Source organism: Girardinichthys multiradiatus, chromosome 2 (assembly GCF_021462225.1).
Source record: "Girardinichthys multiradiatus isolate DD_20200921_A chromosome 2, DD_fGirMul_XY1, whole genome shotgun sequence".
NCBI lineage: Eukaryota > Metazoa > Chordata > Actinopteri > Cyprinodontiformes > Goodeidae > Girardinichthys > Girardinichthys multiradiatus.
The window spans coordinates 30732018-30745673 of NC_061795.1; the positions used below are offsets into that span (position 1 = coordinate 30732018).

Sequence of the window (13656 nt, forward strand, 5' to 3'; positions counted from 1 at the left end):
AAACATTTTAGCATGTTCATGAATATGCAAAACATATAATCATGACCCAAACGTGCTGAGCTGTTGATCTCTTCACATTATTGAGAGTGCCGATGTACTTCTTAACTGTTTCTTTACTGAATGCTATCCTTGCCCAACCTGTCAGTTTAGCTGGCCAACCATGACTTTGTAAGTTTGTAGTTCTGCCATACCCTTTCATTTACCAGATGATGGGTCGAACAGTGCTCAGTGGGATATTCAGAGCTTGTATTATTGTTTTACAACCTAACCCTGCTTTTAGCAACTTTACAACCTCATCCCTGACCTGTCTGCAGTGTTCCTTGGTCTTCATGTTGCTGTTTGTTTTCTAACAAACCTCCTAGGCCTTTTTAGAAAAGTTCTATTTATTCTGGGATTTAACTTCACACAGGTGGACTTATCATCTGACTTCAGAAGGCAACTAGTTGCACATCACGCTTTTTCGATAAAAAAAACAAAAAACTATTCCGAACCATTTGTCCTTATTCCAGTCACAAATATGTACTGCTTTGTGTTGGTCAATCACATAAACACAGATGATGAAGTTTGTGATCGTAATGTGATAAAATGTAGAAAGTTCAAGAGGATCAATACTTTATTAAAGCACAATACAACGCTTTACTTTTTTTTTATCAGCTTTTTATCAACTTGTTTTCGGTTGTTAGAAATCTGCCGTTGCCTAGACTCAGTTCTGACATTTTTTTTACCTCACCAGGACAGTTGGAACTTCTACACTGGGCTCTACATTAAAAAATATAAAGTATGCATTTAGATTCAAAAACATTATAGTGCCATATTATGGCGTAGGGCCTTTTTGCACCTACAACATCTTCAGCTCTTCTGGGAAGGCTGTCTGAAAGGTTAAGACACTGGACTTATTTCACAGGTTTCACAAAATTTCCTGAAATTTTGAGAGCAACCTATTCTTTAACAGATGTTTGTAGAAGGGCTTTGCCTGCCTAATTGGTTGATTTTATATACCTATGGTCAACGCAGTGACCGGAACCCTTCAGTTCAATGGTTTGGATTAAGCTAACACTGTTGGCAATGTAGTGTACTGTGTATTGTAATGTTCAAAACATGACGAAGATAAAGGATAAAAAAAAGACCAAATTCTTCCTCAGACTAATGGTTGTTCATTACCACAAAAGTCTGGTATTACACAAGGTAGTACAATAACAAGTATTCTACAGATGCTTGGAACATTTATTCTGTCTTCAATAACTGTACGCAATGTATCCTTAGAGTCACTACATTTTTAAGAGAAGAATGTGGTCACAACAACAGCTCAGCTCACTAGTAGACATACTACATTATTGTATTTAAATCATCCTGAACTATCTAAGGTACTTGCACAGCACAAGCTGAAGAGAAACATTGGGAAATAGCTAAAGGAAATGGATGGGGAGACAGTGGGAGTGAAAATGCTAACTTGGTGGTTAATGTAGATACTCAGGGCACCTTTCATGTGCAGATCCTGTGTTCGGTGGGCTGGAGGTACAGCTTTACCTGCTGCTGCCAAAATACCTTACACTGCATGTGCGTGCGATCAACTGTGTGTGTTCTTGCCTGAGCTTCCCAGCATGAATGTCTGGCAAATCACTCAGGTGGGCTCTGAAAAGCTGTTTCCAATCTGCCGGCTCCATACCATGTTCACCATCAACATGTTAATTACATGTGTGAGGTCTGACAAAGACACATGTGGGATGAAATATACCTACAGCTCCACACAGTTTTTACCCTGCGTCGGCTCTTTGATTTTTACCCAGCACTCTCCCTACCCCTGTGCATCAGTATTTCTGAGTGAATCATGTGGGAGTAAATTAGTAGTGAGAAACAGACAAGACAAGTTGACTGTTCGCAGATGTGCAAGAAATCAAGGAAACATGAGTTTGGGTTCTATTTAATGATCTGCTCTCATATTTTCCTTTTGTGTATATTGTTGGGTTTCCTTTTATTTGTGCAATGGCCATGCAGTGGTTTTACTCTTGTATTATTTTAGACATTTCACAGAGGCTTTTGAGGCTCAAATTGTAGATTGGAGACACTTCGATGTAGTACATTATCGTTTTTATTGTACATATTTGAAATCACTTTAATTGTTAATTGAAAGTTTAATTTAGGAGGGTTGTGGGTCACTGTGTTCAAAACATTTGTGTGATAAACAAACATTTACATCCAAAGGTATTCAGTTATAACTTGTGTATAACTCACAAACTTTGAGATGACTGATATTTTCAACTTCAATGCTGTACACTTTTGTGAGACTGGGGTCTGTTGTGAAATAGCCGGCACAATAGAGTGCCTGTGGGATGCTGATGTGTTTTTGGGACACACTTTATGTATACCATGCTAGAGGACGTGTCATTTAAACAGTTATGCTTTGTGTGGATATACAAACTGTACAGGTTATTTTGTTCATGAATTGTTCAAGTGTTCAGATACAAATGTTCACATCAACACCCATAAACACACAAGGAAAGGCAGACAAAAGGCAAAAAGGGACTTTTCTTTCAGAACTGAGAATGTTTTGCTAGATTAAATATTTAGTGTAATAAAACTTAATATGTTTTACTATAGGAAGTAAATTAATCAAGTTTTAGTGTTTGACAAGTTACTGATAAGTGGGCTTCAGGATATTCATTGTTCATTTTAATATATTTTACATAAACTTCTGATGAAAGTAAAACTGAATTTACCAATAACAAAGAAAATATCGAATTGAAACAGGGCTGCTGCAGACAAAACAACTTGAACAATTACTTAAAACTAGGAAAAATTTGTCATCTGAATAAGATTTGGTTGTTGTTGGTTGTTGATAGTGTGCAACCAACCCAGCTTTATTTGTACAATTTCTTTAAAATTCTTTTTTAATATACATCAATATTTTAGTCTGCTGCTTAGTCTTTCTGCTCTACTTCTGTTTACTTTTTGACCTGAAGTAACCCAAAAGCAGGCTACAGAGGGTTTAAAGGCTTTAAAAAAGTATATGACGAATTTTCCTTAAAATACATGTTTTAAACTGTGTTTTCTCTGAGCATATTGTGTGTACACAGAGTTTATTTGTGTTGCCTGTAAATGTCAGCAAACCTTCATTATGAACAGTGGCCACAATCATGTGCGCTGATAATAGGAAATGTGTTTATTTAAAGGAGGATCACTTGACACAGTATCTGTGTTTACAGCATCTTCCCCAAATATTTCACAACTACCTCCCCCTGGTACATCTTCCTTGTCTAATTGCCCTTACATATCTGAGCCACCTTTGTGTCCATGTCTCTTCAATCTGAGTCCTCTTATTTAAAGTATTTCAAGGTTTCAAAATTTCTTTTGTCATTTATATTTAAAACAGATAGTTACTTTTACCTAAATACATTTTGTATTACTGATGTCTAGAAGACTAGGGTAATCTCAGGTCACACACAAGTAACAATTTGCGTAGAGAATGTAGAAGCCATGTATTTGTGTACACCAACTTGTGTTGAAAAGTGCCCAACGACAGGGAGGAAGTACATTAATACTCATCTCACTCCACAAGTATGCATGCAAATAAAGTTGCCATCACTGCTCTGCTCCATTTATGTACTTCCTTTCAGACAAAAAATCCATTGTTTCAGACTTCTCTTCATCTGCATTCTCTGTGTAGCAGCTTCTTCACCCGCCATATCATTTCAATCTCCCATTGAACTCTCTCTCCCCCACTACCAGATATGAAGTTTTCTGGCAGTAACCAGCCACAGATGTGTGAAGTCTCCAATGGTGACGGGCCGGCACTCGCGTGGAGCAAGGCGGAGGGCTTCTGAGTTTCTCTAATTTCCATCTCCTAGCAGAAGTCTCGCAGACGCAGTCAAAACACACACTGGATTCTTGAGAGGGGAGTCAGTGATGAGATTGTGGCAGTGAGGAGTTTTTGTCGCAGGGTCACACTGGTGAAGGTTATTTAGTCATCTGCTGCTTGTTATGTGTTTGTGAATGTGTGTTCATGTATACTGAAAAAGATGAAGAGGTGGGTGTTTGCAACATGTTTTACTTCAGTGAAAATGTGACTCATTGCTGATTCTTTATTATTGCAAGGAAATCTGCAGGACCATTACTCACCAAGCCAGACAGAATATAGAGATGGAGTCTGTTTCCTCCTATAAATTTTTCCAGCTATTTCTTTGTTTTGTTTTGCACACATGACGTGATTGTCACAAAATAGCCAGAAATGTCCACATTCCTGTAAATCTTTAGACTAACTTGATACCTAATCAATACTCTCCTCTGGGCTAAGAATGCTGGGTGAGTGCTACATCAGAGGTGCTGGAAAGCACTGCCATAAAGTTTCATGCTATCTCACGCTGTCATCACTGGAAATAGAGATGGCACTCATCCATCCACCCCACCCCCCAACCCCATCACTGAGTTCATCTTATCTAAGAGGGAACATGTAGAGCAGTACAAACAACTTTCCAGCCTATTGCATTTCCTGTTGCTGACAAGTGGCTTCCAGTAGGTGTCATATTAACAACACTGTTGATAAGTAAGCATGGAAAAAAACGGAAAACAAAACAGGATGTGTGAAATGAAGACTACTATGTGGCTGAGTTAATTACTACACACTTCTAAAACTTGAGGATTTTCAAATATTGGTGTCTAATTCTTCCAAATTGTATTTTCACATTTTCACAAACCTTTGTTCAATCTTAAAACAGCTGGGTAAAAACAAGTCCAATTTGGGTTGTTTTAATGCCTGAACCCTGAGTCAAATATGGACTTACCTGTACCTGGGTTGATTTAATACAACATAGTTGGGTTACAGGTTTAATTCAGCAAGGTTTACAATATAAAACAATGAGTTGAAGTAACTAATAATTTACATTAAAGCTACCAAAGAGTGAGTTGAAAACAATTACCCACAGCATGGATTACTACTCCTAATAATATATTTTTTATCGACTTAAATGATGAGGCTGGATCTCCGTTGGTCAATTGGTGACAGGTAGGATACACCTTAGACAGAGCCAGTCAATCCCAGACACAAAACACAAAAAAACAATGTAAACACTCACACCCAGTGGACAATTTAAAGTGGCCTATTAAGCAAAATTGCATGTATTTCAACTGTGGGAGGAAACTGGAATACCAGCAGAGAACCCATGCATGCAGAAAGAGAACGTTCAAATTTCAAACAAGGGTATCTTCCAGAATTAGAACTGAGAATCCCATTGCTTAGGAGTAACAGTGCTAAGAACTACCCCAGCATGTAGTCCAAAATAAATTATGTAAAAATAAAGAAAAAGTCATATCTAAGAAGATTTATAGGCAAACAATTCGATACAGATAAAAAATTCTTAATCATTATATACCACTATGAAATATTGCCTGTCTACATTGACTTTATGTTACATTCTTTAGTTAAAGTGTGAATGTTAAACATAACTTGCATTAACTTCTTAGCAGGTAAAAGGATAAAGTTACCTTAAGTTAACAAACTTTTTTTACAGTGTAAACCTAAGCCATTAATATTATTAAGCGACATAATTTTAGCATCATACCATCCTGTGGAAGAGATTTAGTAAGGAAGTCTGATCAGGTCATTATTTTATACTATTTTATAGTATACTAGGTAGTTTCAGTAGTACATCAGCTTATTTTCAGTCCACCACTCTAAATGTTGCAATAGCAAGACACTGCTGCAGCAAAGGTGTTTTTGTATTTATTTAGGATTTAAATTTCTGTGCCATTGCAAACTGTGGAAATCAGAGACCAAGAGACTGAGCAAGATTTTTAAGTCAGAAGAGGATTACTTGTAAATTTGTCTTATTCCTCATTCCAGTTTGTGGTAATGACCCATACATCTTAACACTCTCTCCCAATGTATCAATTTTGATACTTAAAATTCTGAAACCTGTATCCGCTTAACAATTTGGTTTCAAAACCTGCTACACTGAATCCTATACCCATCTTTTACCCTTTGGTGGAGGAGCTAAGTCCAAGATAGCTCCAAGTATCTTCCAAGAAGCAAGCTTTCATTGAGTAAAAGTCCTTCTTTCAAATTATTACAGAAAATAATATATACTTAAAAAATTACTGCCTAAAACATTCATACAAAAGAAAACAACAAAACATCAACACAATTGGTGAATACAATTGCCAAATACCACACATCGGGATGGTAGCACTGACTTCACATCTGATAAAGACCCACGAGAGGTTGTTCCTCAACCCACAGTTTGCCTAACAGCCTGGCATTTGGGTGGATGATGCCATCATCTACCTCCTGCACCAAGCTCTGACCCACCTGGAAAAGCTTGGAAGCACTGTGAGGTTCATGTTCTTTAATTTCTCCAGTCCTTTTAATACCATTCAGGCAGGACTTCTGAGGGCCAAGGAGTGGACCACCACCTGTCCCAGTGGATACAGGACTACCTCACTATCTATCCACAGAATTTAAGGATACTGGCCTGTGTCTCTGACAGGCTGGTCTGCAGTGCGGAGGCCCTGCAGAAAACGGTGCATGCACCATTCCTGTTCAACCTCTACATCGAAGACTTCTCCACCAACTCAGGGTGCCATCTAAAAAAGTTATCTGATGACTTTGCCATAGTTGTCCTCATCCCAAGTGAGGACAGCTCAAAGTACAGACAGTGAAACACAGGACTTTGTGCACCGGTGCCAGCAGATCCACCTCCTTATTGATGTGGGGAAAACAAAGAAGCTGGTGGAAAATGTCTGCAGGTGCAGACCCACCACAATGACACTGGTGAAAATCCAAGGAACTGATCATTGAGATAGGGGACTCTTATAAGTACCTGGGTGTTTACCCGGACATAAGACTGGACTGGAGCCACAACACTGATGTTCTTTACTCAAAGGGTCAAACTAGACTATATATGCTAAGGAGATTTTTGGAGTGCAGGTGGAGCTCCTGAAGACCTTTTTGACTCTGTGGTGACATCATATTCTATGGTGTAGTATGTTGGAGCAGCAGTTTAACTACAGATAAGAGGAAGCTGTTAGATAAGCTCATCTGAAAAGCTAGCGATGACCTAGGATGCCCTCTCGGGTCAGTGCAGGTGCTGAGAGACAGAAGGACTAGAAAAAATAACATCACTGTTGGACAATGTCTCCCACCCCATGCATGAAGCTTTTGCAGAACTGGAGAGCTCCTTCAGTTAAAGACTGTTGCATCCTCCAAAAACCTCAATAAATGTTTAAATCCCTGCTGCTATTTGAACTTTTTTTTTTACTATTTCTTGCTTCTATTTGCTTTTCACTTTGCTGCTGGTACACCTGAATTTTCCCACTGTGGGACAATAAAATATATTTCTATTCTATTCTATTTCCTTAATAAACTTCTTTGTGAAAGTGTGATTAGGTAAACCTTCCCTCAGGAGTTATTATACACTGCTCAAAAAAATAAAGGGAACACTCAAATAACACATCCTAGATCTGAATGAATGAAATATTCTCATTGATTACTTTGTTCTGTACAAAGTTGAATGTGCTGACAACAAAATCACACACAAATCATCAATGGAAATCAAATTTATTAACCAATGAAGGCCTGGATTTGGAGTCACACACAAAATTAAAGTGGAAAAACACACTACAGCTAATCCAACTTTAATGTAATGTCCTTAAAACAAGTCAAAATGAGGCTCAGTATTGTGTGTGGCCTCCATGTGCCTGTATGACCTCCCTACAACGCCTGGGCATGATCCTGATGAGACAGCAGATGGTCTCCTGAGGGATCTCCTCCCAGACCTGGACTAAAGCATTCGCCAACTCCTGGACAGTCTGTGGTGCAACGTGATGTTGGTGGATGGAGCGAGACATGATGTCCCAGATGTGCTCAATTGGATTCAGGTCTGGGGAACGGGCGGGCCAGTCCATAGCTTCAATGTCTTCATCTTCCAGGAACTACTGACACACTCCAGCCACATGAGGTCTAGCATTGTCCTGCATTAGGAGGAACCCAGGGCCAACCGCACCAGCATATGGTCTCACCAGGGGTCTGAGGATCTCATCTCGGTACCTAATGGCAGTCAGCCTACCTCTGGCGAGCACACAGAAAGAAATGCCACCCCACACCATTACTGACCCACTGCCAAACCGGTCATGCTGAAGGATGTTGCAAGCAGCAGATCGCTCTCCCCGGTGTCTCCAGACTCTGTCACGTCTGTCACATGTGCTCAATGTGAACCTGCTTTCATCTGTGAAGAGCACAGGGCGCCAGTGGCGAATTTGCCAATCCTGGTGTTCTCTGGCAAATGCCAAGCATCCTGCACGGTGTTGGGCTGTGAGCACAACCCCCACTTGTGGACGTCGGGCCCTCATACCTCCTCATGGAGTCGGCTTCTAACCGTTTGTGCAGACACATGCACATTTGTGACCTGCTGGAGGTCATTTTGCAGGGCTCTGGCAGTGCTCCTCCTGTTCCTCCTTGCACAAAGGCGGAGGTAGCGGTCCTGCTGCTGGGTTGTTGCCCTCCTACGGCCTCCTCCACGTCTCCTGGTGTACTGGCCTGTCTCCTGGTAGTGCCTCCAGACTCTGGACACTACGCTGACAGACACAGCAAACCTTCTTGCCACAGCTCGCATTGATGTGCCATCCTGGATGAGCTGCACTACCTGAGCCACTTGTGTGGGTTGTAGAGTCTGTCTCATGCTACCATGAGTGTGAAAGCACCACCAACATTCAAAAGTGACCAAAACATCAGCCAGAAAGCATCGGTACTGAGAAGTGGTCTGTGGTCCCCACCTGCAGAACCACTCATTTATTGAGTGTGTTTTGCTAATCGCCAAAGATTTCCCCGTGTTGTCTATTCCATTTGCACAACAGCTGTGAAATTGATTGTCAATCAGTGTTGCTTCCTAAGTGGACAGTTTGATTTCACAGAAGTTTGATTTACTTGGAGTTATATTGTGTTGTTTAAGTGTTCCCTTTATTTTTTTGAGCAGCGTATGTTCCTGAACCTTTTAGGACCAAAATTTTTAAATACGGGTCAATTTGACTTAATAAATTTTTTTATGACTATAGACCAATAAACCCCCCAGACAATTCATATTTAAGTTTCGGGTAGTTATTTAGTATTACTGTGTGTTTTTGACTATGAGAAAACAGTTTAAAGACAACATCAAAAACCCATTTCAAATCGCCCTAGGGCTGACGGGATGATAAAAAGAAAGTTAGAGTTGGGGAAAAATGGCAACACATGTGAGATATTTAACCTGCTTAGATGGTTTGTTTGACAAACAAACATGCAGCTCCTCAACACCACAAACGAGACACGTCCAGGACCACATGGGATCTGCAGGGTGCGGGATTTGTAGATTCGCTAACTTAAATTCTGGTAACACTGCATGTGTTTCCGGGAGATAGAGATATAAAGTCAAGAAAAAGAACAACAGTGAGATAAAAAAAAGAGCACGTAGCGCCGGAAGATAGATGCACACACACACACACACACACACACACACATACACACGGCCAGAGAGGAGGAGGGAAGGATAGGGAGGAAGGGGGCGGAGGGGGGCGACCGAGTACTTAGAGTGGAGACGCATCATTTGTGCCCTGGTGGAAGCAACATCTCCTGGTAGCTGTCAGAGCGCACAGCAGGCAGCGTTTCCATTTGTTTTCTCTGCTCGTTGTTCTGTGACGAAGGCGATGTGGAATTACTGGCTCCTTTTTGGACTCGCAGTCATTTCTTTCTGCGGTAAGTACTTTTACTTGTCTTTTCACTCCGGAAACTATTTAGTAACTGTATAGATAACGTTTCTGACTGGGTGCAGTCGTGTTTTACTGCACTGGCTGGCGCTCCGCGCAGAATAGCTAAGAGCAGCTTTATATTCCTTTTAAATTATTTAATCGGATTACAAAACAAAAAAATAAAATAAACAGACGATTACCAAAATAATATTTAAGTGGTTTTGTTTTGAAAGTTGTATTTGTTGAAAGTTAGTTATTTTTTTTACCTTGTAAAAACTTTTATATTGCATATACCCAAGATGATATGCAACAATATGCAACATTGGCGTTTCATCTCATGCTGCTGTGCTGAGGACCACCTAACCTGTCAGAAAACATTCCAATAAAGTGGCCTAATATAACCTACTGTCCCACTGCATGTCTTATTAAAACAAATGAATCTTTATAAACCCCACATTGGTTGTTCTAGCAAACTGATTCAGATTTATATTTGGCGGTGGAGTAAAAAAAAATAACCTTCTGTGACTCACATTAAACCTCTGATCCTCACCTTACTCATCTCAGAATTACTTCAAACACTGAACATAAAAGCAGCGCTCATCACTGTAGTTATCATTTCAAAATTGGTCAAATGTTTCAGTTTTGTCAGCATCAATAAGAAGAGAAAAAACTCAAGTCAACTGAAGTGCTCAAAACAGACAATTGAAATGTGTGGGAAGAAGGGAAAGGGGGATGTGGTTTGGGGGATTTGACATGGGTTTCTTTTCAAGTCTAAGTGGGCTCTGAGTTTCACAGAGATGTAAAGGACCTGAGGCAAATTGGCACCCTCAAAGCAGCCTGACTCACTTTTGGTAGTACTGGTGTGTCAGTGTTTGTATTAAGAGGTCATCTGCACTGCCTGTTTTAGCTTTGTTGAGTTAGAATAATAAGGGATTCTTTTTATTTAAAGTGAAGGAACAGTGTAACAGCATTCTCATAAGTGAATTGGTAATTGCATAGTACATAGGTCTGCAGACTGTCACAAATCCTTATGGCTGTTATTTATGACCTACAAGATAAAAAGCTGGTTAAATCTTGCCTATGCTTGCTTATCTTGAAAGCCAATTATTCCTAAATACGTCTGTTTTGTGTTAAAATGCTCGTTTATTGTATATATTGCTGCAATTACTTTAATATTTTTTGTGATTGTGCATTAGAGGGCAGACGAAATGCACTCCAGGACTACCAGAAATCCGATAGCACCCAACTGGTTGTTGTGTCACCCGATTCCTCACACCTGACAAAAAGCCGGATACTGAGCATAACCAAATGTGCAAAAACTTGCAGCCGTGGAAAAAGACTCCCATTCATCTGCAGGTTTGTCAGTGATGTTCCTGTCATATTTGTTCTTTGAAATATGCAAAGTGACCCTACAAGAATGATTCTCAGTTGTCAAAGAACCTGATGTGACTTCTTTAACTCTGTTCAATGATTAGAATTATCATCATTTTGACTGCCTCAGGCTATTAAAACATGTGTTTTAATTGTATTTTGCTTTACGAAATCACAAATTATATTAGTCTTCACTTGTCCTCTGTTGCCTTTGTCTCTATTCCTTCCGCAGAGCTTTCCTCTATGATCACAGGAACAGGAAATGCCAGTGGCTTTCATTTGACAGAAATTCACCAGGAGTTCAAAGCCATCAGAGCTTCTATTATGACCTCTATCAAAAGAAAGGTGCCCTCTTCAGTTTTCGTTTTTCGTTTGCCAGCTGATATTAGGATCAAAAGCTTGCTCATCTGGTCATCCTGCAAGTCGATTAGGACTGTAAACGTATTGCCGTTAAGGGTGCTTTGTGTTGTATTAATGTATAAATCATAGTTGGAACTTGACTAGTCTATTGATACCAATTGTCAAAGTGGCTTATTTTTGGTAATCATGGCGTCCGCAGAGGGAAGATGAGGGAGAGTAAAGGCAATTGTCTTTTTCACAGTGCGAGTGGATGTCTTGCTTTATTCACTGTTAAAAAATAGTGTTCATGTAAGCCATGTCTACTGTTCAGTCAAAATCACCAAACGAGTGAAAATTCAGGCTCTGCAGCCAGTGTTAGTGAATCCACATAGCCCTGATTAGGAAAACAGATTCCACTTTTGGCAGTTTCACATTCTTGTTAAGACCAGCATTACAACTCGCTTTCCCTGTTTTCTTCATTATCTGCTCAGGGTTTATGTATAAAAACTGTGATCAGGTTGTTATTTCATTACATTTCCCCATCTTTTGTGTTTGCCTCACTACAGACTATGTAAGGGAATGCATTGTGGGGACAGGTCAAAGCTACAGGGGGACAAGGTCAGTGACACTCAGTGGGATCCTGTGCCAAGCCTGGGCCTCCCCAATACCTCATGAGCACAAGTAAGAAATGCAATGTACTTTTCACCTCAGTGTCAACCAGCATGGTGTTACAAGCTGCCGTTAATGTTACTGTTGGCCTGTAAGACCTGCAATTAGCTGGTAGCTAGAGGCTAGTCTGTGAGCTTGTGTGGGTTTGATATATTAGTGGCTGATTATGCTCCAGAGTACAATCATTCATCAGAGGTGACCTCATTGTAACACTTCACTGAGTCACACATAATTTCCTGCGATGGCCAGTCTGTTTATCTAGATGTATGTTTATGCGACATCTGAGTTTCATGCAGAAATTAGGATCTTATCTAATTTGCAACTAACTTCTAAGATAAGGGACATTTTTCAACAAATGAGTTAGCTGGGTTCATTATTTGGGGGAATGTCTTAAAAAACAAAAGTGAAAGAAATTGAAAGTGACACTAGAGCACAATTGCTTAAAAGGAACAAAAATAGAGTGTAAATCCTATCATGCACAGGGGACCTTCCTTCCTTCCATCCTTCCTTCCATCCATCCATCCTTCCTTCCTTCCTTCCTTAACAAATCACGTAATATAATTAAAGCTGTTGAAGGGCTTCAATTTAAGGTAGCTTGTGTAACCTTTTCCCACAGGGGATGGGTTTGTTAGAAAAACACTGTGAAAATAGCAATTACCAATAAAGTAAGTCAGTGTTTACTGTGCACCTGATGTTAGCCAGCAGACATCATTGTGAGCTCAATACAAGGCTTATCTGCTCAAGTCATCCTCCTTATTCAGTCTCCATTCTCTTCAATTTTGAATGCAGCCTACAACTGGCATGGCAGTTCTTTTTTCTCAAATCTGTTTTTACCTCATTTGAATTTCCTGTTCAATTAATGTATTGTATTAGTTTAATATGTATAGGGTAGCAAATAAGGTCATATAAAAAATATATATATTTTCCAAATTAACGAATAAAAGTCCCTCTCCTGTCCTGATATATCAGTGTTAAGAATATTGAAACTGCTTTATAGTGAGCAGCTCAACTTACATGAATCAAAGCCTGCAGTAAATATTTGTACTTTCAGTGAACCTCCTTTGTCAAACTGCTAATAATATCTCTATAGATCAGGTAATTACACCAAGGAACTTTGTGTGTTTTTTTATCAGTCAGATCGTAGGCATAGGGAACTCGGAAACACACAAACAGACGCTCAAAAGCCAATAGGACTTTTATCAGTGTAAGGTTTTGCCTTTCTTCCTTTGTCATTATTAACCACCAAAAGATGAACCTCTCATTCTTTATTGGTTCATCATCGTGGAAAAATACATCTTAACTCAAAAGCTACACTTACCATGTCCATCATCGCCTCTGGTAAACCACAGCCATGTGCTCGCCTGATGTAAAAGAAATGAGTCATTTGTCAGTGTGTTTATACTACATTAAGAACAGACTTTGTTAGAGAAATATCATGGAAAAAATATATATATTTTGTCGTCTTGAAACAGCCAAGCAGCAACTGCCTTGTAAATGACAAATTATTCCTCATTTTGTTGAGGATTAGTTAAAGACAATATAAACCTTCTGGCTTTTGTTTTCTTA

At 39.6% G+C, this 13656-nt stretch overlaps 1 protein-coding gene across 1 annotated transcript in view; it reads left to right on the forward strand.

Annotated features, from left to right (window-relative positions):
- The first annotated feature begins 4292 nt into the window (after positions 1–4292).
- LOC124857843 (hepatocyte growth factor) overlaps positions 4293–13656 on the forward strand; it is a 43960-nt gene continuing 34596 nt past the window's right edge. The window contains exons 1-6 of the mRNA XM_047349372.1: positions 4293–4299; positions 6371–6622; positions 9554–9718; positions 10908–11067; positions 11315–11427; positions 11988–12102. Coding sequence (XP_047205328.1) covers positions 4293–4299; positions 6371–6622; positions 9554–9718; positions 10908–11067; positions 11315–11427; positions 11988–12102 — 812 coding nt within the window. The remainder of the gene's footprint in view (positions 4300–6370; positions 6623–9553; positions 9719–10907; positions 11068–11314; positions 11428–11987; positions 12103–13656) is intronic.